This window comes from Canis aureus, chromosome 24, assembly GCF_053574225.1.
Source record: "Canis aureus isolate CA01 chromosome 24, VMU_Caureus_v.1.0, whole genome shotgun sequence".
NCBI classification, from domain to species: domain Eukaryota; kingdom Metazoa; phylum Chordata; class Mammalia; order Carnivora; family Canidae; genus Canis; species Canis aureus.
Genome location: NC_135634.1, coordinates 21,416,953 through 21,443,548, shown reverse-complemented (window position 1 = coordinate 21,443,548; position 26,596 = coordinate 21,416,953). Strand labels below are relative to the sequence as shown.

Below are 26,596 nucleotides of genomic sequence, written 5' to 3'. Positions count from 1 at the left end.
CTTTTCTCTACATTCTTGAATTTGAATATAATAGCTGTATTAATTACCTTCTCTAATTCAATTATCTTTGTCATTTCTTAATGACTTTTCTTCTCGTTGGGTTTATCTTTTCCTGCTTCACATGCCTGGTAATTTGTGATTGGATGCCAGGCATTGTGTATTTTATTTTGGATTTTTTTCTATTTAAATATGTTGGGGCTTTATTCTGGGATTCCGTTAAGTTACTAGGAAATAGTTTGAATCTTTCACGGCTTGCTTTTAAGATCTGCTAGGCAGATCCAGAACAGCCTTAAGGCTAGAACTAATTTGGCCCCATATCTTCAAATACTGCTTCTTCTCCTTTTTCTCCTTAAGATAACTCCTATTAGATGGATAGATGTCCTTTTTGTACTTCAGTTTCATCCTTTTTATCCCTTTCTCTCTTACTGCTATGTTTTAGGAATATTTTTAGGCCTGGATTTCATCTCTAATATCTTATTTAGTTTTGTCTACTCTATGGTTCAGCTCATCTAATGAATTTCTTTTTTCACTTAGGAACTTGTATTTTTTGTGTCCATGAATTCTAATTAGTTTTCCCTTAGATTTCCTTAATCATATTCTCTGATAATACTAGTTTTTGCAAAATCTTGTTTTTAGTGTGCTATTGGCCATACTTTGGTTTCTTCCATTTTTGAGTTCTCTATTTCATATGGTTGGCATTTGTCAAATGTTTGGTGTTCTTGACAGAGTTCATATTTGAGAGTGGCTATTTTATTGCTTATTACCTTTGTTTGAGTGGTTTCCTGGTGAGATGGGAGAGTGCTACTGACCTGTCCTCTGCAGTTTTCAGTGAAAGTAGAAAATAGATGGCACATGTATTGATATTCTGTCAGGCAAACACCTCAGCAGTTTATTTCCTGGGCTTAGGAGACTCTCATTCATTTTCATTATAACCAGTCACTCAGAGGATTGGCCTTTTACCTCTAAGCCCTCTCTGATCACCCATATATGAAGGTAACTGACTCTGCTTTTTGGCTTGTGGAGATGAGTAATGCAATAGAGGTAACCCTCTTCTTGTAACTACTGTTGTCTGCTTCTAGACCTTCTCATGTTCTCAGCTTCCATAAGTCTGAGAGCATGCCTCCTATTGCTCACACCTTCTGTGATAGTATTCTTTCTGACATGCTTTTGCTGCTAGTGAAGCTTCTCACTTAAAACTGACTTTGTGGGACACCTGGGTGGCTCAGCGGTTGGGCATCTGCCTTCGGCTCAGGGCGTGATCCCATGGTCTCCGGATCGAGTCCCACATCAGGCTCCCTGCATGGAACCTGCTTCTCCCTCTGCCTATGTCTCTGCCTGCCTCTCTCTCTCTCTCTGTCTCTCATGAATAAATAAATAAAATCTTAAAAAAAAAAACTGACTTTGTGTACTTTTCCTTATCTCCTGATTCCTTCTGTACTTGAGACTAGCAAGAGTTTTGCTGGTTTTTGAGTGCTGATATATATTCACTTAAAACAACTTTATTCTAGGATTTTGCAAGAAGGGAAGCTATAGTGTCATGTTGACATGTTGCAAACAGGTTTTAGTATTTTTATTTTGTTGTCATTTTCAAAAAACTTTAAAAAACGCTTAGAGATCAGGAGTGCATCTTAACAATGATTTTTATATGATCTTCCAAGATGTATTTTGTAAAACAATATAGAATTTCTTCATTCCCTAGATGACTAATGTTTATATAACACTTTTCTTTAAAAAGATATGGGCAAGAGTGAATAATTTCTATTTTTCTATTTTATATTTGGGTATGTGCATCATATATTAAGTTTTTTCTATCTACTAATTTAAAAACAAGGCAGTTAAACATTTTGGGCATAGTAGCTTAATTTAACGTGATTTAATTAAAGCTTAATCAGATATAGTTTGTCTCTACAGTAATTTATAATCTTAATATTGAATAGTAATATATACACTAGTAATGTGAGGCAGTGAATAGGAATGTGAGCTAAAGTTAACTGTGAGAAGGCCTCACAGATTTTAAGTTTGAAATTAGAAATTTTTTGTGAATAAATAGAGATACTATATAAAATTTGCCTTTCTGTATTAGTTTTCTATTGTATAACAAAGTACCATAAACTTAGAGGCTTAAAGCAACACAAATTTATTACAGTTTCTGTGCATCAAAATCTGACATGTTTTAAATGGATCTTCTGCTCATGGTCTCATAAGGCTAAAACCATGGTGTCAGCCAACTGTGTCCTTATCTGAGGCTCAGTTAGGGCAAGATCTTCTTCACTCTTTACTGTGTTGGTAGGATTCTTTTTCTTGCTGTTATAGGATTGAGGTCCTCACTGTCTGACTAGCTTTTGACCAGGAATCAATCTCAATTCTAAGAGACCACTGTCAGGTCTTTGCCATGTGGCCCTCTTCATCTCAGCAACAGATAACTTCTTATTCATCAGACTCCTCCCATGCTTTAAATTTCTGACTGCCACTTCGACACCCAGCTGGAGAAAACTCTGATTTTAAAGAGCTCATGTGATAACACTTTATACCTGTCAAAATGGCTGGTATCAAAATAAGAAATAGCAAGTGTTGGTAAGGCTGTGGAGGGAAAGAGACATCTTGTGCTGAGTGGAAATGGAAATTAGTGTGGCTATCAAAAATAGCATGGAAGTTCTGCATAAAATTAAAAATAGAAATACCACTTGACTCAGCAATTCCGTATCTGGTTATTTGTCCAAAATAAACAAAAATACTAATTGGAAAAGATGCATGCTCCCCTATGTTTACAATAGCTAAGATATGGAATCAACCCAAGATAGATGAATGGATACAGAAGATAAAGTATGTACACAGAGACAGACAGACACACACACACACAGTAATACTGCTCAGCCATGAAAAAGAATGAAATCTTAACATATGCAACAACATGGATAGACCTAGAAGATGTTATGCTGAGTTAAATAAGTAGGGAAAGACAGTAAACTATGTGACTTTACTTATATGTGAAGTCTAAAAAACAAGATAGAAATAGACTCATAAATAAAGAGAACAAATTGGTGATTACCAGAGGGGCATAGTGTGAGAAGATGGAAAAAATAGGTGAAGGGGATAAAGTGGTACAAACTTCTAGTTATAAATAAGTGATGGGGATGTGGAGTATAGCATAGGGAATATAGTCAGTTATGTTGTAGAATATATAGTGACAGTAACTAGACTTACTATAGGATCATTTTGTAATGTAAATAGATACTGAATCACTCTGTTGTACATCTGAAACTAATATAATATTGTATGTCAACTGTACTTTAAAAAAACAGAAGTAGCTCACAAATATCTCCTCTCAGTAAATAAATATGTAAACAAATAAATAAATGGCTCATGTGATTTGGTCAGACCCAATGGATAATGTCTCTATAATGTCAGTCTTCCCATTTAACATCACCTAACTGTGGGGATAAAAATCATCATATAAAAATGCTAAGGATTATGTAGCATTTGTCAGCCTGTTGGAGCAGTAAGGGTAACAAGAAACCTTAGAACTTTTAAAATTTCTGTCTACCACACTCCCTTTGTCTGTAATTTTAGAAACTATGTCTGGAGACAGTAGACTAGGCCAGTTGTGAATGAGCTCCTTTTAAGTACTGTCTTTATCAACATGCTTGATGGTACAACATTCTACTCAGGTCTTCAAAGAAGAACTTTTTAAAAAACTGGTTTTTATTAAGATGAAGTTTAAATACAATGAAATTCATGACTGATAAGTGTGTATCGTGATGAATATGGACAAAGTAGTCATGTAACAACCACTGCCACAATCATGATATAGCATTATCCCATCATCATTTAAGTTTTTTCATCTCACAATAAGAAAAACAAAATTTGTTACTGTATGAGATGGTTCGTGTTAACTAAATTTATTGCAAGAATTATTTTTCCATATATACATATATCAAGTCATTATGTTGTACACCTTAAATTAGTACAATGTTATGTAATAATTATATCTCAATAAAATTGGTGGGAGGGGTTTTTGTGTCTTTTTGTAACCACACTGCCACCAACTATAGGCAACCACTGATGTGTGCTCCCTGTCAGTATGGTTTCAGTATGGTTTTGTCTTTTAAAAAATCCTATGTAGGGGAAACCTAGGTGGCTCAGTGGGAAGAGCATGTGACTCTTAATCTCAGGATCGTGAATTTGAGTCCCATGTTGTATGTAGAGATTACTTACATAAATAAAAATTTTTTAAAAGTAAGGATTTTATATAACTTTATTAAATACTTAGTAATGGTTTTTTGAGATTGATGTATATTAGTAGTTCTTTTTTATGCCATATTGAATCATATTCCATTGTGTAGATGCACCATAATTTGTTTACATATATGGAGTTTCCAAACTTTTAAGTTCATAAACTTATATGCATACCTGTATATTGTTTATATACATGTATAATTGGTTAGCCTGTCCTTCCTAGGGAGCCCTTCTTTCTGAATTGGCATATTCCTCCTTACTATGTGTTAACTTAGCTAGTGACTATTTTTACATTTGAGCTTCTGAATATTGCTGAAGGAAATTAAAGTTTTGATGATTAATGTCAGCTCAATTTTTGGTCTCTGGTTTCAGCCAAGCTGTCAGTCCTGTCTTCAGTAGCCGCTCCCATTGTCCACAGTGGAAATTTTCTTCCATAATTTTGTCCATTATCTCTCATTATTTCGCAGAGAAAATTGGGCTTATGACTCCACATTGCCTCGCATTTTCTGCCCCTAAAATTATATATTTATAATTGTACCAAATATTTGTTTTCTCTAGAGTCTTAGAGAAGGATAGAACTTCCTCTGTTCAAGTAATCTCTCCCATTCCATCATATTTGATAATTAAAATATTACTAATTGTTAACATCTCATATATTGGGTACTTACTATATGTTAGGTGTCATTTAAGTTCTTATTTCTAATCTCATAACAGTTTGGTAGATTCTGTTACATTCCCATTTTATAGCCTACTGAGGTGTAAAGAAATTAGCTCATGCTTTACAGCTACTAAATGATAGAACAAGTATTTAAGTTTCTAATCTGGGGGTGCCTGGGTAGCTCAGTCAGACGGGTGTCTGCCTTTGTCTCAGGTTGTGAACTTGGGGTCCTGGGATTGAGCTCTGCATTGGGCTCCCTGCTCCGTTGGGAGTCTGCTTCTCCCTCTGCCCCACCCCTACTTGTGTGCATGCTCGCTCGCTCTCTTTCTCTCTCTCTCTCAAATAAATGAATAAAATCTTTAAAAACAATGAATTTCGATAGTCTGACTTTAGAGCCCACACTTTCATCTGTTTACTTAAGGGCCTTCCTTATTCCATTAGTTATTTCAGACTGTCTTTTTCTGAACTTCTTTACTGGTACCCTCCCTAGCCTTCAGATATATTTGTGTTCCTGACATTCCTATGTAGGCATCATCTTGTCTTCCTCCTCTTCATAGCCAGGCACTTCAAATAAATGAAGAGACCTGCTGTCTCTTATTGCTACTATTCAATTTTCCATTCACGTGCACAGCTTATTATGACATAATCATATTGAAACTTGACCATTCTTTGATGTTTGGTTTCTTGAGTACTTTAGCATTTCGTCCTTGCCTTCTATGGCACCATATTCTTTTTGTTTATCCTTTACTTCTGATTACTATTTCTAAATATCTTCTACAGGATTCTTCTTCTCAGTCTTTTTTTTTTTTTTCTTCTCAGTCTTTAAGTGAGTCTTTATTCTCTGGGGTTCTCTCCTTGGTTATTTTCTCACTATAAATAATATCCTGGGAGTGTGCACATGTTTTTCAGTCAGGGACCAATGACTTCAATTATCTGTATCAGTTATTCAGACTTTTCTCCTAACTTCTGTCTAGCTGCCCTCTGGTCATCATTTCCTAGGTGTTGCATTGGCACCTCATTTTTAAAAATTTCTTTTGTTTTTAAAATTATCATACAGTTAGATTAACTATATTTTTCTTTTCCAGTTCTTTGAATTTTAACACATGTATAAATTCATGTAATCACCACCACCATCAGGTTACAGAATAATTTTGTCACCGCCTCCCCCCCAAATTTTCTTGTGTTATCTCTTAATATAGTCACACTTTCCCTACTACCCTGGCAACCACTGACTATTCTCTGTTACTTCAGTTTGTCTTTTTAAGAATGTCTTATCTTTAATGTATGTGTATACGTACATATAATAGTATCTAACTTTTGCAGTTGGCTTCCTTCATTTATTTTAATTATGTTCAACCAAGTTGTTGCATATATTAATTAGTAGCTTTACCTTTTTTTTTAATTGGTGAGTAGTATTCTATTATATGGATGTGCTACAGTTTGTCCATTCGCCTATTGAGGGTCATTTGGGTTTTTTCCAGGCTTTTGTAATTATGAGTAGTGCTGCTTTGATCAGTCATTTACAAGTTTTTGTATAAGTTTTTATTTCTCTAGAGTAAATATCCAGGAGTGGGTTTGCTGAATCATATGGTAAATGTATATTTGACTTGATTTTAAAATACGTCAAACCATTTTCTAAAATACTTGTAAAGGGGATCCCTGGGTGGCTTAGCGGTTTAGCCCCTGCCTTTGGCCCAGGGCGTGATCCTGGAGTCCCAGGATCAAGTCCCATGTTGGGCTCCCTGCATGGAGCCTGCTTCTCCCTCTGCCTGTGTCTCTGCCTCTCTCTCACACGTCTCTGTGTTTCTCATGAATAAATAAATAAAATCTTTAAAAATAAGTAAATAAAAATAAAATACTTGTACAATCCTGCATTCTTATCAGCAGTATATAAAAGTTCCACTTGTTCTGCATCCTCATCAGCATTTGGTATTGTCAGTATTTTTTTTTTAATTTTTATTTATTTATGATAGTCACAGAGAGAGAGAGAGAGGCAGAAACATAGGCAGAGGGAGAAGCAGGCTCCATGCACCGGGAGCCTGATGTGGGATTCAATCCCGGGTCTCCAGGATTGCGCCCTGGGCCAAAGGCAGGCACCAAACCGCTGCGCCACCCAGGGATCCCATGTCAGTATTTTTTATTTGAGACATCTAGTTCATGTATAGGGGTATCTTATTGTGGTTTAATTTCTTTAAATGAGTGTGACATTGAATAACTTTTCATGAGCTTATTTGTCATCTTTAAAACCTCTTTAGGGAAGAAGTCCATTTTGTGTTGTTTTCTTATGTAGCTTTGAGAGTTCTTTATTTTCTGGGTACAAGCCTTTTATTGGAAAAGTGATTTGCCATTATTTTCTCCTAGTTTGTAGGTTAGTTTATCATTCTCTGAATACTTTTGCAGAGCAGAGGTACTAGCTTTGATGAAGTCTTAAGTTGTCATTTTTTTGTTTGTTTATGGATATTTTGGTGTCCTGTCTGAGAACTCTTTGCCTATCTGACAGTAACAAAAATGTTCTTTTATTTTTTTTTTTAAAGTTTTATAGTTTTACTTTTTACCTTTAAGTCTGTGATCTATGAAAAAAATGTTTTTATTAGGGTAAGATACACATAATGTAAAATTTACTGTCTAAACGATTTTTGTCAAAATGTTACCTGTTTTTATTCCTTGTATTTTCTATTGTAGAATAGCAAATTACCATTACTTAGTAGCTTTAGCATTTATTATCTCAGAGTTTCTGTGGGTTAAAAGTCTGGGCACAGCTTAGCTAGGTCTTCCACTTAAGGGTCTCATTTGATTGCAATCAAAGTCGACTGGGCTACATTCTTATTTGGAGGCTCAGTTGAGGAAGGATTCGCTTCCAAGATCATTCATGTTGGTAAGACAGTTCATTTCCTTCTGGCTCAGTGAATGAGGGCCCCAGCTATTTGCTGGCTGTTGGCTGGAGTTCTCCCTCAGTTCTTAGAGACCTTCCAAAATTCTTTGCCATATGGACTTCTCTAGCATATCTACTTACTTCATTGAGCAAGTACAGTCTATGGAATGATCTATAATGTAACAGTTACAGGAGTGACATCCTATTACCTTTGCCATATTTTTTTTTAATATTTTTTATTTATTTATGATAGTCACACAGAGAGAGAGAGAGAAGCAGAGACATAGGCAGAGGGAGAAGCAGGCTCCATGCACCGGGAGCCCGACGTGTGATTTGATCTCCGGTCTCCAGGATCACGCCCCGGGCCAAAGGCAGGCGCCAAACCGCTGCGCCACCCAGGGATCCCGACCTTTGCCATATTTTATTGATTGGAAGCAAATCACAGATTTCCTCCCTCAGAGGGAGGGGATTACATAAGGATGTCAAAAGAAACTAGAATGATATTAATATCAAAGAAAATAGATGTTATAGCAAAAATAATTAACAAGAATGTCGCACACACATTCTAAGTAGCTTCCATAAGCCTTGCCTCCTGAGGTTGAGATCCTTTTGTATGTTTGCATGGTGTGTCTAGTTCCATTCTTTTAATTTGCCTGTAATGATAGAGGTGGTGAATTTTTTGTACTGACTATAGTTGGTTTGTGGGAGTTTTCAGAATCCATTCTGACAATTCCTGTTCTTAATTGTGTGTTTAATGTAATTGAACTATATTATTACCTCTAGTGGATTTAATGTAATTATTGATATGTTTAGATTTTTGCATAGCATTTTATTATTTTTATGTTTGTACCCTCTATTTTTGGTTTTTTTGAATTTCTTGCTTTCGGTTATTTTGAACACTTTTTATTAATTACTCAGTTTCAACTAATCTCTTCTGCTCTGACTATATCTTTCATATATCTTTTTAGTGGTTGCTAGGGTTTTTTTTTTTTTTTAGGGGTTTAAAAATATACTTTACTTTTAACAATAAACATCATTTTACTACTTCAATTGGAATGTAGAAATCTTTTTACCATGTAGGTCCCTTTATCTTCTCCCCTCTTATTATGCTACAATTGTCTTATATATTACATTTATGTACATTTATTTAAATCCCTACCAACCAATGTTGTAATAATTACTTGCAACTTTAAATGTCTTTCAGAACTCAGGAGGACAGGAATACTTTGTTACATTTACACAAACATTTACTGTTTCTCTTGCTGTTCTTTCATTCCTAATGTTTCAGGTTTTCTTAAATCATTTTTATCTGTAGAAATTCGTTTAGCAGTTCTATTTAGATCATTCCTGCTAGCTATAAATCCTCTTATTTCTGATGTAGCATTTTGTGTGGACAGTTCCTTTCTTTTAACAGTGAAAACATGTTCACTTCTTTCTGTCCTCCATAGTTTTTAATGGGAAATCCTCACCGACTCAAATTATTCTCCTATAAGTAATGTCTTACTTTTCTCTGGAAGCTTTAAGATTTTCTTTTTGCTTGTCTTTAGTTTAAGCAGTGTGAGTTGTCTCTGGCATGGATTTCTTTAGGTTTATTCTGTGGGTAGTTTGCTCAATGTCTTGAACTTGTAGACTTATGCCTAATGCCATTTTGAACCATTATGTCTTCAGATATTTTTTAGCACTGCATCCTTTCTCTTCTTCTCCAGGCATCTGATGACATGAATGTTAGATCTTTGTTTTCGTTCCATGGGTTTGTGGAGCTCTGTTCAATTTTTTTAGTTTCTTTTCTGTTGCTCAGATTGGATGATTTCTATTCTGATTTCAGGTTTTCTTACTCTTGCCCCTTTCATTGTCATTCTGCTTGTTTGACCCATCAAGTAAGTATCTTTTATTTTGGCAGTTGTATGTTTCATTTCCTATGTTTCCATGTGGTTTTCTTTATATCTTTTTTTCCATTTGCTAGTACTTCCTATTTAACCTTTTTTCACCACTGTTCATGATACTTTTCAAGCACTCTTAGAGTTTCTTTAAAATTTTTGTCATATGAGCACTGGGTGTTATATGTAATATAACGTATGAATCGCTAAATTCTCCTGAAACCAATATTACACTATGTTAAGTAACTGGAATTTAAATAAAAACTTGAAACAAAACAAAGCAATAAAATAACATGCACACATATGTGCCTGGAAATAAATCCAAGAGGCATGTGGGCATCTACTCCCACATCTGTGTGATGTTTAATCACATGGCTTTTGCTGTTTTATTTATTCCATCTTGACATATAATAATGTATTTTTCTGTAAAAAATAAAAATTTTGTCTTATATTTTTATCAAAATTTTGGTTTATTTACAAGTCTATATTAATTTGAAAGTAATTAATTTAGGGAGGATTGTAATTTTTCTGATAGAATTATATAATGAATATAGTATGTACTTTATCAAATCCAAGATAAAATTGTAAGACATATTATTATTTACATATAACTGAAAGAGAAAAGTGTTGCCAATTTAACTGATATAACACTTATTACTTAACTTTTAAATTTTATACTTGCTGAAATAACTTTTATATTTTTTGAAATAACTTTTATATTTAATTCTATCATTCTTGTAAATCCATAAAAAGGAAAATATGAATGAAATAAATTGAAAAGGTATTCATTCTTAAATCTATTTTATATTTATAATCTGACTTCCTTTTTTTAACTTTTCCTTTTTTGACATTTCTTTTTTAAATTAGGGTCATTGATGTTCATGTTCTCTCAAATAATACTATCTTATGTGACACCAAGTATGTTGAGATTTCAACATTTCTTAAAGGGTAATCCAGTTTTGCCTCTTAGATTTTCTCTCAAGGAGTCAACACCAGTCTGCAAGTTTTATTGCTAGCATTTTCTTGCTCTTATTAAATGGAGGTTTTCCTAGCTGAAAGTTTTCAATGGAAGGTTTTCAACAAACTAGTGAGGGTCATGTTTCCTTTTGAGCAAGCCTGTAAGTGATCTTTTACATCAAAACTTTAAGGGGATACAGTTGTCCAGTTATCACAAGAAAGAAAAACTAACAAAATTTAGACATCACAGTCAGCTGTAACATTTATGTTATAACTGATTTCTAGCCAACACTTGATGAGATTATTACAGAGTATAAGATGCCTTTGACTATAAAATGTACCCCATTTCAGAGATGTTAAAATGTTAAAAAATATTCATATTAGAATTGATGAAAGATGATACACACTTCACTTCATGATTTTTCATGTTTTAACTTTTATAATTATAACATAAAAGAGAACCATTTATTCATAAATGGCAGTTTTCTAAATATCATTTCTTAAGTCTTTAGTAACCAAATATTTTGAGGAATCAATATTATAATTCTTTGCAGTTTTCTTTTATTCACTTAAAAATTAAATCTAATCCTGTCATATTTATAGATGATTTTCATCTGATTTGAACAATTTTATAATATCACTGTCATCATCTTTATGAAATCCTTCATCTTTGGCAAGATTTGTAATTTCCTTTGTCATTCATCTTGTGTAACATCCAGCAATCAGGGAAAGCTTGGTCAAGAGACCTTTATGTGATGAATGCAAACAGAACCTGGTGTTAAGTGGGGATGGAGTAATATATGGGATCCAATTTTATAGTGGTCATTTATGCATATATTGGGGCTGTGACTCTTTTTGCTTCTCAATTCAATGTTATAACTACTGAAATTTTTGTATAACTGTACCTAAAGCATAGTACAATAATGAATATTTATAACTCTGAATCTTCAAGAAAAACATTAACATCAGTGATGTAAGGCAGCTTTACTGATAAATATTAATAGTCATCATTTGTATAGTTTGAAAACATATACATTTACCTTGTGGTTTATCCTTATCATTCATAAAATCTCCATTTTGCTTATGAAGAGAAGCAGTTTTAAAGAGATTGTAACAGATGCAGGTCTCAAACCTAATATGTGTTTTCCAGTAGTTTTAGAAATCACATTATAAATAAACAAATCTGAACAGTTAAGATTAAGTTCTGAGTCTTAAAAATTAATCCTTTGGAATTGGGAAACTGCTAGAAGTTATTTGCTCAGTATGTTTTATTAAGTGCTTTGGAAAATCATATTGAATTATAACATCATTTCTGTGGCAAAATGAAATTGAAGTCCCTATTTACGAGTAAGCACTTGGAACATAAATAATTTTAAGGTTGAATTGAAATTTAAGGAAACTGGATTTCAAAATAATTTTACATTCGTGTATATGAATTCAAAATATTTCTTGTTTGGGTCATTGAAATTTTCAAGGGTTAGGGAAACTAACAAGGAAGACTTCAGCCAGATGGTTTACTTTCCTCTAAACCATGTGAGTAAAAAGTAAGGTAACTGAGAGTCTCATCCTTACAATAATTCTTTGGGATGGGAATTATTATTCCAAAGTTACAGATTTTGAAACCAGCTCAGAGTCTTTAGTAGTCTGTATGCAGAGTCAGGATGTAAGCCCAGTGTGTTTCACTTTGGAGACTGTGCTTTTAGCTATTTTACTATGCTCTTTGTTCCTTTTTAAATCTCATATTAGTATTTAATTTAGGTAAAACTTGTAGCATGATAATTCTGTAGAGCAGGGGTAGGCACACTTCTGTAAAAGGGCAAGTAGTAAATATTTCAGGCTTTGCAGTCCATATTGTGTCCTACAAAACAAATGGGTGTGGCTGTGTTCTAGAAAAACTGTATTTACAAAAACTGGGAGCAAGTTAGATGTGACCTCAGTATTATAGTTTGCTGATTCTTGTTAAAAAGTATCATAATAGCAAGTTAGTTTTTCAGTACTAAGTATATTTTTTAAATGTCCTCATTTCTTTTTTTTTTTTTTAATTTATTTATTCATGAGAGAGAGAGAGAGAGAGGAGTAGAGACACAGGCAGAGGGAGAAGCAGGCTCCATGCAGGAAGCCCAATGCGGGACTCGATCCCGGGACTCCAGGATCATGCCCCGGGCTGAAGGCAGACGCTGAGCCACCCAGGCATCCCAAATTTTCTCATTTCTTTTAAAAAAAAAATAATCTTTCTCAAATTTAAGGTTTGATACAAAGAGAAGAATATATGTGTGAATTATGAAGCAAAATAATATACTCAGGAGGTAGAGCACTAATAAGTTCAAACTGTATATTGTAAATGTTTTTCTATAAAGGGCCAGATAATAAATATTTTAATCTTTATTAGCTATAAGTTCTCTGTCATAACTACAGACTGCATTATAGCACAAACGTAGCCATAGACACTTTGTAAATGAATGAATATTGCTAAGTTCCAATAAAACTTTATTTATGAACACTGAAATTTGAATTTCTTGTGGTCATGAAATATTCTCTTCATTTTTTTTCTCTACCATTTAAAAATTTGAAAAGTTGGGGCACCTAGGTGGCTCAGCCAGTTAAGTGTGTTTGGCTCAGGTCATGATCTTAGGGTCCTTGGATCAGGCCCCACATCGGGCTCCCTGCTCAGCGGGGAGCTTGCTTCTCCCTCTCTCTTTGCCTGCTGCTCCCCCTGCTTGTGCTTGCTCTGTCTCTCTCTGTCAAATGAATAAATAAAATATTTTCTTAAAATGTGAAAAACCATTCTTAGCTTATGGGCCATACAAAAATAGGTGGTGAGCTGGATTTAGCCTGTGAACCATAGTTTGCAAACCCCTGTCCTAACCTTTTTTTCTGCCTTCTCCCAGAGGTGATCCTTACCCCAAATTTTGGATTTATCATTACTGTGGGTTTTTTAAAATACTTTTTTCCCCTTATATATATGTACCTACACAATGTAGTATTCTGTTTTAATTTTAAAAGTTACACTCTATATAGACTGGGAGTCGTTTTTTTTCATTCCACATTTTTCTAAAATTAATTCATGTAGTTGAGTATAGTTGTATAATATTCTATTGTATGCATATACCACAATTATTAATTCTCCTGACATTAGGTATTTTTTTGGTTTGGTTTGAGTTCTGCTTTGAACAGTCTTGTACATGTTTCTGGGTACACATGTGCAAGAATTTTTCTTGGTTATCAATTTTTTTCTGTTGAGTAACTTGTGAATTATTTCCCTTGAGAAATGTTACTTTTTATTAACTCATCTTATACCATTATATATTTACTTATACTAATGGAAAAATGCCTTAAATTGTGCATTTAAATGTTAAACATTTCATTCATTCTTTCATTCATTTACTTAATATTACACAAACGTTTATTGACTATGGTATTTTAGGTTTTGTGCCAGCAAGAGAATGTAAGATGAGCAATGAAGTAAATAGTTAAACCAACAAATAATAACAGCAGCTGTTTACTGAAAACTTACTATGCCAGGCATTATGTTAGGTATTTTATATATGTTATTTCTGTATTAGTCTTCTAGGGATGCTGTAACAAAATACCACAAACCAGTAGTTTAAACAATAAAAAATTTATTATCTCACACTTCTAGAGAGTGAAAGTCCCAGATCAGCACGGGTGGGTTCCTTCTGAGGGCTGTGAGGTAGAATCATCCATGCCTCTTCCCTATCTCCTGGTGGTTGGCTTGCAATCACCAGCAATCCTTAACATTAGAATCATCACTCTGATGTCTGCCTTCATTTCACATGGTGTTCTCCCTGTATGTGAGTCTGCTCCAAATTTCCCTTTTTTATAAGGATATCAGTTGTACTCTATTAGAATCCACTCTAATAATATCGTTTTAACTTGATAAAGATTCTATTTCCAAATAAGTTCAAATTCGTGGGTATTAGGGATTAGGACTTCAACATATGGGTGTTGAAAGAATACAGTTTAACCCATCAACAATCTCTTATAGACTTTACAGTAGTCCCATGTAACTCTGTCGAACCTTAATGATACTGGTGCTCTCTCTCATAGAGTAATACTGCATTACAAAAACCATAGCTACTAAAAAGTGACTTAAGCACAGTTCCAGAACAAGATGGCATAAACCCTCTTCTGTGCTCCTCCCTTTTGAATATGATTAAATACTTTGGAAGCTAGTTAACATACAACTATAGTAGGATTCTATAAGCTGGAAGGAAGATGAACTAACAAGAGACCTTAGGACTTAAGGAATAACAATGTGGAGTTTCTTTTTATCTCTCATATACGTGGGCTGGGTGTTGACCATGCCTACAGCGTAGATACACCATAGACAAAAAGCAAAAACAAAAACCAAACACCTGCTCTCACTTGTCAAATTACTAGGAAAGTGGAATCTCAGGATCTGCTAGAGCAGAAGCCTCAGGCTCCCCACCTCATTCCACAACTAAAACATGGGCAGATAACTTGGAGGGCAGTTTGACCCATCAGTGACAGCAAAGCCTTGAACAATCTCAGTTCCATTTAACAACTAGGGCAGGTGATGCCATCTATCCATAGCAGTAGTGCCAGTCACAAGGCCCTTGTATCCCTCCACCAAGCAAAATAAGAAGACCCAGGCCAAGTGTCATATGCCTCCCTCTCTCTGGAGATCTTCTAGTAACAGCAAGTGGCTCAGGAGGCACATTCATCCTCATAAGATAGACCCGGAGGGGCTGAGCAAGAGAACCATCAGCAGAACAGTGAAGCAGATTAGAATAGAGTATTACAAGGGTTCAGAAAGCAAACTGTTATCAGAACTGAAGCCCACAAAAGTAGGCCAGAACCTAACTGCTAATCCTAAATGGAGCTACTGCCTGCTAAAATTGAAAGTAAGGGTGCCTGGGGGGCTCAGTGGTTGAGTATCTGCTTCTGGCTCAGGGCGTGATCCTGGGGTCTTGGGATCAAGTCTCACATGAGTCTCCCCATAGGGAGCTTGCTTTTCCCCTTTGTCTCTTTCTCTGTGTCTTGAATGAATGAATGAATGAATGAATGAATGAATAAAATCTTTTAAAAAATAAAATTGAAGGTATTAAGAGTTTTCTAATATAATAACTAAAATATTCAGTATATAATAAAATATCTCTTGTCATACCAAGAACCAGGAAAACCACAACCTGATTGAGTAAGGCCGCTGAGCTGCCACTGTTATCAAGGTGAATTACATACTGGAATTGTCTGAAGATTTTAGAGTTGCTTCAAACAAATACTTCAGCAAGCAATTAAAACTCTTTTGAGTGAATAAAAGAAAAATATCAAGAAATAGAAGTTATAAAAATTAACCAAATGGAAATTATATAATTGGAAAATATAACTAAAAAACTTTTTAAAGACTTTTATTATTCATGAGAGACAAAGACAGGGACATAGGCAGAGGGAAAAGCAGGCTCCCTACAAGGAGCCTGATGCAGGACTCAATCCCAGGACCCCAGGATCATGACCTGAGCCACAGGCAGATGCTCAACCACTGAGCCATCCAGGTGCCCCTATAATAACCAAAATTTAAAATTCACTGGATAGGTAGAGTGGAGACGACAGAAGAAAGAATTATTGAATTTGAAGAAAATCAGCTTAATTTACTCCGTCTGAGCAACAGAGAGAAAAAAGACTGAAAAAAGATTTTTCAGTCTTAATCTGTGGAACAACAAGAAGAAATTTAACATTTCTATCATTGGAGCCCAAAGGACCAAGAAAGAGTGAGGGACTGAGAAAACTATTTGAAGAAATTATTGCTGAAAATGTTCTACATTTGGCAAGGGACCTAAACCTACAAATGTAAGAAGCTGAGCAAACCCCCTACTCAGATAAAAAATATCTTCAACAAACAATATTATTAAATTTCTGAAAGTAAAAGTCAAATTTTAAATATTGAGAGAGAAATGACATATTACCTATAAAGCAGCACCAATTTGAATGATATCAGATCCCTCATATGAAACCATGAAGTACAGAAGGAAATTATAGTGTTTTTCAAGTGCTAAAGGAAAAGAACTGTCCATTCTGAGTCCTTTATTTGATAAAATTGTCCTACAAGAATAAAGAGGAAATAAAGACATTTCTCAAACAAAGTGAATTTTTAAAAATCTGTTCCTAACAGAGCAAATAAAATTGCTAGAGGCAGAGACATTATATGATAACAAAAGGATCAGTCCAATAAGAAGTTATTGCAATCCTAAATGGGTATAAACCGAATAATGAAGTTTCAAAATATATAAAGCAGAAACTAACAGCTGAAAGCATAAATAAAAACCACAAGTATAGTTGGGGACTTCAACACCCCACTTCTCAGTGATTGATAGAACTGCTAGACAGAAATTAGCTATGATATAGAATGGCTAAGCATCATCACAAGCTATCAAGTTTTAATTTACACTTGTAGAGCATTCTACCAAACAATAGCACAATATACTTTTTTTTCCCAATGGAAATGAATCTACATGCAATGAGGCATTCACTAAGATAGACTATATGTTGGATCATAAACCTTAAGGAATTTAAAAAATTAGAGTTCTACAGTGTAATCTTTGAACATCATAGAACCAAACTAGAAATCTATAATAGTAAGATGACAAAATGTATAATTGAAATTTAAAACATTAAAACTAATATGAGGTCAAATAGGAAATCTAAAAGGAAACTTAAAAATTCATAGAACCCAATGAAAATAGACACACAACAAATTGGCACTCTAAGTTCCTACATCAAAATACTGGAAAGAAACAAAACAAAATGGACTGAAAGCAAACAGAATGAAGGAAATCAATAAAAGCAGAAATCAATGAAATTGAAAATGGGGACTATTGAGAAATAATCTAATCCAAACATGACCAAGTGGGATATAGTCTGGAAATGTAAATCCTGTTTCAATATTAGAAAATCATTGTAATCTATATCAGTATGTTAAAAGAAGAAAATCATATATCAATTGAGAAATCTTTTGACAAAGTGCGTGACAAAAACTGTCAGTAAACTAGAAATAGAGGGGAACATCCTCAACTTCATAATAGGCATAAAAACCTTAAATCTAACTTCATATAGATAGAAGACTAAATGGTCTTCCTCTACAACTGGGAAAAACAAAAGGACATTTGCTCTCCCCACTTGAATTACATACAACATTGTTTGCTGGAAGTTTTAGTTACTGCAATAAGGCAAGAAAGAGAAATAAAAGGCATACAGAGTTGAAAAGAAGGAAGGAAGAAAATGATTTCTATTTCCAGTTGATATGATTATTTGCTTAGAAAATCCCAAGGACTCTACAAAAACTCTCCTAGAACTAAGATGAGTTCTTTAGTTAACAGGATACAAGATTCAATACATAAAAATCAACTGAATTTTTATATATTGACAATGAACAAGTGTATAAAAATATACCATTTACAATTGCTTCCCAAAAATGAAAAAATTTAATAAAACATGCATGATGGGGACTCCTGAGTGCCTCAGTTGATTAAGAATCTGTCTTCAGCTCAGGTCATGATCCCAGGGTCCTGTGATCAAGTACCACGTCATTGGGCTCTTTGCTCAGTGGGGAGTCTGCTTCTCCCTCTCCCTCTGCCTGCCATTCCCCCTGCTTGTGCACTCTTTCTCTCTGTCAAATAAATAAGTAAAATCTTTAAAGAATACATGAAGCATTTATGCAATTAAAATGACAAAATGTTGATGAAATCAAAGAAGACCTAAATACTTGAAGAATATACCATGTTCATGAATTGGAAGACTCAATGTAGTAAAAATAGCAAGTTATCCTAAACTGATCTATGTGTAATGCAATTCTGAATAAAGTCTTAGGAACATTTTTTATAGATATAAACAAACTTATCCTAAAATACATATGAAAGAGAAGTGTCTTAAAATAGCCAAAACAGTTTTAAAGAATTAGGTGGGAAGAATGACTCTTCATTATATTAAGACTTACTTACAGCTATAGTAATCAAAACAGTATAGTACTAGCAGAGGGATAGACAGATACATTAATAGAACAGTATGGAAAAACTACAAATAGATCTGTACATATATACCCCACTGATTCTTGAAAAAGAAGCAATTCATGGAACAGGGATTGCCTTTTCAGTGCTGGAGAAATTAGATTTCAAGCCACAGGCGAAAAATAGGAACCTTGACCTAAACCTCACACCTTACAAAATAATTAAAAGATCATGCACTCTAGGGGAAAACATAAAACTAAAACTATTAGAAGGGAAAATTTCAGACTTCAGACTAGACAAAGAGTTCTTAGACTTGGCATCAAAAGCAGTTTGTAAAAGGAAAACATTATAATTCTGACTTCATCAGAATTTAAACTTTTGTTCTACAAAAGACCCTGTTAAGAGGAAGAAAATATTTGTAAACCCCTTATTCCGCAAAGGACTTGTATCTAGAACATATAAAGAATCATCAAAACTCAATATTAAAAACACTGAGAATCTAGTTAGATAATGGGCAAAAGCCATGCTAAACATTTCATTGAAAAGATACGCAGATGGCAGATAAACTCATGGAAAGATTTTTCAACATCATTAGCTATGTGGGAAGAATTCCAGATTAAAACCACAGTGTATCACTACACACCTATCAGAGTGACTAAAATTAATAAGTGATAAAAACCAAATGCTGGTTATATGATATGGAGAAACTGGGTCATCCAATCCTGGTAAGAATGTAAAGTGATACAGCTATTCTGCAAAATAGTTTGAAAATCCCCTTTAAAACTAAAAATAGACTTACTATACTAAGAACAGGTAATTCTACTTTTGGACATATGTCCAAGAGTAAAGAAAATATATTTTCATTCAGAAGTTTGTACATGAATGTTCTTAGCAACTTTAATTCTTAATAGCCAAAAAGTTGGAACTATCCAAATGTCCTTCAGTGAGTGAATGAATGAACAAATTATGTTATATCCATAACATGGAATACTAATTAGCAGTAAAATGGAACAAACCATTAATTTATGCATCCAATACCTTGAATGGACTGCAAGGAATAATACCAAGTAAAAACAGTCCATCTCAAATGGTACTGTATGATTCCAATATGTAAATTTTGTGAATATATTGATGGAGAACATATTAGTAGTTGATAGGTGTGTGTTAGGTATGGGAATAGTGAATATGGCTGTGAAGTATATAGTAATGGTACAATTGAGTATCTTGATTATGGTTTTGGTTACATAAAGTTATATGTGTGACAACATTGCATGAATACACAGTATGTGCATGTATAAGTGCCGGAATCAGTTTCCGGCTTTGATAGTGTACTGTAATTATGCAAGATGATAAAAATTGGGAGAGGCTGGATGAAGGGGCCATGAAAACTCCCTACATATTTTACCTATCTGGGAATCTATAATATTTCAAAGTAAAATGTTAAAAAAAATTGCTTCAAAGTAGCTCAGATTTTTTTACTTAAAGTTCTCAAATATCATGAAAGATACAATCTGTAGTGATCTTCCACCCACCCACTCTTCTGCAATTGCAGATATTTCCATTCATCTTCTCAGAGTTCACTCATATCTTTGTCCAACCCTGCCTATTTCTTGTTTTCCTTCACCTTCCCACTCTCTGACTCCTATCTCAAAAGCTCAGGTAACTGATAAGCTTATGCCAAGATCTTTTGAAGAAGGGAAGAAACTGAGTGGGCAGTAGCCTTTTGTCAGGCTCAAAGAAAAGACAGAGCACATTTATATAATAATACTTTTTGCTCTGACATATGCATGAAGTAGGTTGTATTATTATGCCCAAGCTTACAGCAATTTTAAGTAATTTTGCTGTAGGTCAGCAGTGGTTAGATGACATTGACAAATGTTTGAACTGACCGAATTTGAGTCTATCATAGTTCATGTTTTTAACCATCATAATATACTGAATGCCCACCATTATATACCGATGAGCACTGCTATAGATGATATGTATTAGAAATGGTATGGCATGTCACATGTCATTGACGAGGAGGTATGATCCTCCATTGGTGAAATGTTTGTTGCATTTTGGAAGATGAGTAGAGTTAAGAAAATGAGTGAATCATTGGATAGTTTATAAACCACAAGTAGTTATCATGGCTAAAATGATAGCCACTGGCAGAGATGAGAATAGGTATGGCTATGCAACAGACTAGAATGTGGATTATATTATGAAGCTAATGGGAACATTGAAAGATTTATGTGGTCTTTGATGTGAAAGAGGCTGTTAAAAATTTTACTCTGTATTACAGAGAATAGACTGGAGTATAGAATAGACTGAAAGATATAATGATAAATTAGGAAACTCTTGGAAATCCAGAAGTCAAGAGAATGTGAGCTAAGGCAGAAACTAAAGGGATAGTTAGAGAGTTAGCGGGAGGTGGATTGGTAAATGACAGTCATTTGGCAGAATAGAGAAAGAGGCAAAGATAACTCCCAGCTTGCTGACTTGGGTGGCTGATTGTGATCAGTAACTGACGTAGGAATAAGATCATGTAGTAAAAAGAATGATGAAGTCAGGTTTATAAATTGAAGTAGCTTTGCTACATAAAAAATGGAGTTGTCCAGATGTCAGTTGAATACACGTAGATGTTCAAAAAGAAAGGGCTACAAGGTTGATTGAGATTTGGGAATTGGCAGCATATGTTAAAGCCTGGAATGAGAAGAGAAGGAGGACCAAAGAATGAATCTTTACAAAATATTGACATTAGTGATGAGCCAAGGAAAAGAAAAGCATGTGAAAAATAGTGAAGCTTGATTGGAAGAACCCAGGAGAGAGTGCTGTTATAAATATGAAAGAGAAGAGAGGTTTTTTTAATGTGTGAATTATAGAACATATTTGGTGGAATATTATGAATACTATATGGTCAATTAAGAATAATGTTTTTAAGAAAAAAACGTTTTTAAGGATATTAAATGTGAGAAGAAACTCAGAATATTAAAATTAATTAATATGCTGGTTAAAGTAAAACCAGAATAACTATAGTAAAATTCCAGTTTTATAAAGATAAAATCTGTATGTATTTATACATATAGGTGGAAGAGAATAACCTTCGACTTTTTGGGGTGTCAGGTGGTTCAGTTGTAAATCATTTAAAAGTTTTCTACAGTGAACATATGTTTTTATGAAAGAAAAAATATTTACATGGATTCAGTCAAGATAATTTCCAGTGGAAATGTTAATTGCAAGGTTTATTCAAAAGGGTCCATTTGAATTGTGAACTAAGAAGTCAGTGGTAACCTTAAACATTTTCAGTCTTAGTGGGATCAGAAACCAGATTGTGGTTAGAAAGTAAATAGGAAAAAAAAAAACAAATAGGAAGAGGTCATGAATATAAAAAGTATGCTTTCAACACACTGATAAAAAGACATTAAGGTGCCTGGGTGGCTCAGGTCAGAGTCCCAGGCCTGGGGTGGAGTCCTTCATTGGGCTCCCTGCTCAGCAGGGAATCTGCTTTTCCCTCTGCCCTTCCCACCTGCTTGTGATCTCTTTCTCATGTTCTCTCTTCCTCTCTCAAATAATTTTTTTAAAAAATCTTAAAAAGCATTAGCTAGAGAATTAGACACAGGATTTTTTAAAGAAAAGAATCTTACAGCATAGTTGTGTGCTGAAGGAAGAGGAGATGGGTAGTTTGACAATATGATACTTTTTTAAAGCATATTAATAATTTCTAATGACAGGGTAGCCCCGGTGCGCAGCGGTTTAGCGCTGCCTGCAGCCCAGGATGTGATCCTGGAGACCCGGGATCAAGTCCCACATCAGGCTTCCTGCATGGAGCTTGCTTCTCCCTCTGCCTGTGTTTCTCTTTCTCTCTCTCTGTGTCTCTCACAGAAAAAAAAAAAAAAAAAATCAAAAAAATAATTTCTAATGACAGAATTCCATGTTTATAATCAACTATGGTTAAAAATGATACACTTGTATTGAAATTATCACTTGCAGTATAGTAATAGGACATGCTTGAATGTAGAGTTTGAGCTCAAATATTTAATATTGTTGTCTGTGTATTGCATATGTAAACGAATGTGTAGAAATGATTGGCCCTTTACAGAACAAAGCTTTTGATTTGGAATTTAGCTAACCTCAAAGCAGTTTTAGATGACTAATAAAAACATAGCTGGTCTCTGTTTTGAATAATTATGTATGGGGTTTAATTGCTTCCTTCTGTTCTCAATGTATTGGTTATATCGATATAGGAAAATTCTAGGGTCTATCTAAGTTTATCAGCTAGAAATGATCAGTATTTGCCAAACAAAATAAAGTGGCACCTGGATATTCCTAGGTAAGATGCTAATGTAGCCTTAGTCATTCTTTAAACTTAGTACATTAAATGATGAACAGGGAATCCTGCAAAACCTGGCAGCTATGTATGGAGGCAGGTCCAGCTCTTCAAGAGGAGGGAAGCCAAGAAACAAAGAGGAAGAGGTATGCTTCCCGCATGTTCGCTACCTCCGTCACATAGCCATTTTTGAGTTTATTGCCTTCCTTTCTTGCATGGTTTAAATTCTTAACAATTATTTAAGGATTTTGTAGGTCTAGAGGGACCTGTTAATATAATTTGACTGACATGCTGTGTCATAATTTTGCCCCATAACTGATATTCAGTATTCTGAGTTCAATTTCTTTTCTTTTGATAAAATTAAAAATTTATAATGTATTTCTTTTCAGAAATAAGTTGTTCTAAATTAAACACTTGAAAGCTAATATCACACTTTCCATTAACCAGATTTTGAAACTTTTATTTCTTGTATTCAGATTAACACTTTTCTTTAATTTAAAAATTAAGCAGTAAAAATGCTGATAATTTTTTTCTTTAAATTAAAATGTGTGTTTTTTTCTCTCCTTGTAGGTTTATCTGGCAAGACTGAGGCAAATAAGACTGCAGAATTTCAATGAACGCCAACAGATTAAAGCCAAACTTCGTGGTGAAAAGGCAGGTTGAAAAGTAATTTTTTAAAAATATTTATTTATTGATTGATGAGAGACAGAGAGAGGCAGAGACATAGGCAGAGGGAGAAGCAGGCTCCCCATGGGGAGCCCAATGTGGGACTCGATTCCAGATCCTTGGATCACATCCTGAGCTGAGGGCAGACACTCAATTGCTGAGCCACCCAGGCATCCCGGAAAATAATTTTTAAAAAAGTAATTGAATGACATTATAATAGATTAAGATTAAAATTGCTGTGCTACTGGGGCACCTGAGTGGCTTCAAAAGCATCTGCCTTTAGCACAGGTCATGATCTGGTGGTCCTGGGATAGAGCCCCACATCAGACTCCCCGCTCAGTAAGGAGTTTGTTTCTCCCTCTCCTTCTGCCCCTCCCCTCACTTGTACACTCACACACTCTCTCTCCCTCAAATAAATAAAACCTTTTTTTAAAAAAATAAAATAATACTATGCCACTAACAGAATCTGATGGAGTCAAAGTCAAAAATCAGAAAACTATACTTAGAAATAAAATAAATTTTATACATGGGATTTTAAATTGATAAGAGCATTTTTCCAGAGGAATTCTGAGAGAAAACTATAAGTAGTACACATAGCCATTTTGTATCCTTTTATTTTTGGTTTTTTTTTCCCATTTATTGTCCATAAGAATTGGTAGTTGTGGATAGTTCACTTCTCACTGTGAGAGAAAATTAGCAGTGTTGAACAATTTACCATTTTATATTTTTAAGTGTAAAGTTTATTCATATTATCTTCCACAGAGCTCTGCCCTGATTCACAGCTCTGTCCTAAGTGGTTTGTCTCCTTACTTTGTAGAAAGAAGCTGATTATTCTGAGGGACAAGAAGGAAGTGAGGAGGCTGACGTGCGGCGTAAAAAAGTTGAAACATTTAAGGTATAGACTAGAAAGATACAGGTTTTCTTTGAGAAAATGACAACCTAGGGTAGAAAATTGTGTCTTGCATAATTATTCTCTTGCCTAATTTTTCATTCCCCTTTCTTCCTCACTGGTTTCTGAAAAATAGTGTCTTCCTCTTTTCGTATCTTGTATTTATGGAGAGCAATTTGTTGAAATCATGACAGTTTGTAAAACTATTACACAAGTAACCTAAAAAGAAAAAAATGGTAACCTTAAAAATGAAAAATATAATTGTCCATTTCAGTGAAGACAAATTAAGTCTGTATATAATAACCATAGTTTTAAAATGTTTACATTTGTATTTCCATTAAAATGTGCCTGTATTTCTTTTTATTCAACAAATACTTATTGAGCAGCTGCTGTTGAGCCTTGGTTTTGGTGCTATGAATATAGAGTGAGCTTCTATTTTTACTCTAGAAATTTTCCCCCCATGCCCCCAAGTCCTCTTTTTGGGCTACTAAGTAAATCTCTTTATAGACATTAAAAAAAAATGTATACCCTTCTTTCTGGTAACTAATTTTGTTGATTGTTTTTATTTTCAGGCCCAAGCAAGTGCACGAGCTTCTGTACTAAAAGAACAATTAGAACGAAAGCGAAAGGAAGCATATGAGAGAGAAAAGAAAGTATGGGAAGAGCATGTAAGATTTAGCTCTTGATCCTGGTCATGTTAATAATATCCCTATGTCTCCTACTGGCTAGTATGTCACCATTATAATTATGTAATTCTTTTCTTTCCCATTTTTTATCCTCATTCTTTCTCCCTCTCCTATCCCCTGCCCCTCCTCTCCCTCTCTATCACCCTGTCTTTCGTATTTAAAAATGATCAATATGGAAGTTATTCTCCAGTTTGATTGGGAGTGAGAACCTAATTATTTATTTTAGTTTTTCTATTGCCAAGTACCTAATCAAAGTCCCAGCATCACTCAATGCCTGTGCTTTCCTTCTGCCACTGATTTATAAAGCTACCTTTATATATTAATATAAATACCTACACATATTAAATTATTTTACAAACTAGAGAATGAGTCTATAATATACATGCATCAAGCTCTCTTATACTCCATTATTCCGTCTGTTCAACCATTGCCTCATTGTATTAGTACTTATGAATTTTAAAATATATTTAAATTCTGATAGAGTTCTTTACTCATTTCCTTTTTACTCTTCTTTTTACAGTGTTTTCCTTAGTTAAAATCCTTTTTCTTTACCAGATACATTCCTGGGTAATTTTTGTCTTTTTTTTTTTTTTTTTTTTCCTTTTCCTTTTTAAATTCTGTTGAGGTGTGCCTGGGTGGCTCAGTCAGCTAAGCATTTCAGTCTGGATTTCAGCTCAGATCATGGTCTCAGGGTTTGGAGATGAAGCCCTGTATTGGGCTCCTCACTTAGCACAGAGTCTGCTTCTCTCTCTCTTTCCCTTTGTTCTTTCTCTCTTTCTCAAATAAATAAGTAAATCTTTAAAAAAAAATTCTGTTGGAATTTTTTTGGTATTACCTTAAACCAAATTAATAAACAAATTAATTTATCCAGGAGCATATTAAGTATTTACATTTACTTATTGGGTCTTTTATATCTCTTACACAAGAGATATTTGATATTGTTTTGATATTTTAAGCTCATACTTGTTATATCTCTTGTAAAGGTTACTTCTTGATGCTACCTAATTCTATTTGTTTGTTTTTATTAATATTTTATTTAAATTCAGTTTGCTAACATATAACACCCAGTGCTCATCCTATCACATGCCCTCCTTAATGCCTGTCACCCAGTTACCCCACCCACTTCCCCTTCTGCAGCCCTTTGTTTGTTTCCCAGAGTTAAGAGTTTCTCATGGTTTTTTTTCCTCTCTAATTTTTCCCCACTCAGTTTCCCTCCTTTCCCTTATGGCCCCTTTCACTATTTCTTATACTATACATATGAGTAAAACCATATGATAATTGTTCTTCTCCAATTGATTTATTTCACTCAGCATAATACCCTCCAGTTCCATCCACATCGAAATAAATGGTAGATATTCATCCTTTCTATGGCTGAGTAATATTCCATTGTGTATATATACCACATCTCCTTTATCCATTCATCTGTTGAAGGACATCATGGCTTCTTCCACAGTTTGGCTATTG

At 34.3% G+C, this 26,596-nt stretch overlaps 1 protein-coding gene across 14 annotated transcripts in view; it reads left to right on the top strand.

Annotated features, from left to right (window-relative positions):
• Positions 1-26,596, top strand: part of NEK1 (NIMA related kinase 1) — a 230,825-nt gene that overhangs the window by 100,838 nt on the left and 103,391 nt on the right. For 10 of the 14 annotated variants that reach the window (XR_013363014.1, XM_077868525.1, XM_077868526.1 and 7 more), the window contains 4 exons: positions 22,954-23,037; positions 23,462-23,545; positions 24,375-24,452; positions 25,019-25,114. Coding sequence is in view for 13 of the 14 variants with exons in the window: in XM_077868525.1 (XP_077724651.1) it covers positions 22,954-23,037; positions 23,462-23,545; positions 24,375-24,452; positions 25,019-25,114 (342 nt within the window). In the remaining variant the exon portion in view is untranslated. Of the gene's footprint in view, positions 1-22,953; positions 23,038-23,461; positions 23,550-24,374; positions 24,453-25,018; positions 25,115-26,596 lie in introns of all 14 variants that reach the window. The other 4 variants (XM_077868534.1, XM_077868529.1, XM_077868527.1 and 1 more) reach the window with 3 other exon arrangements.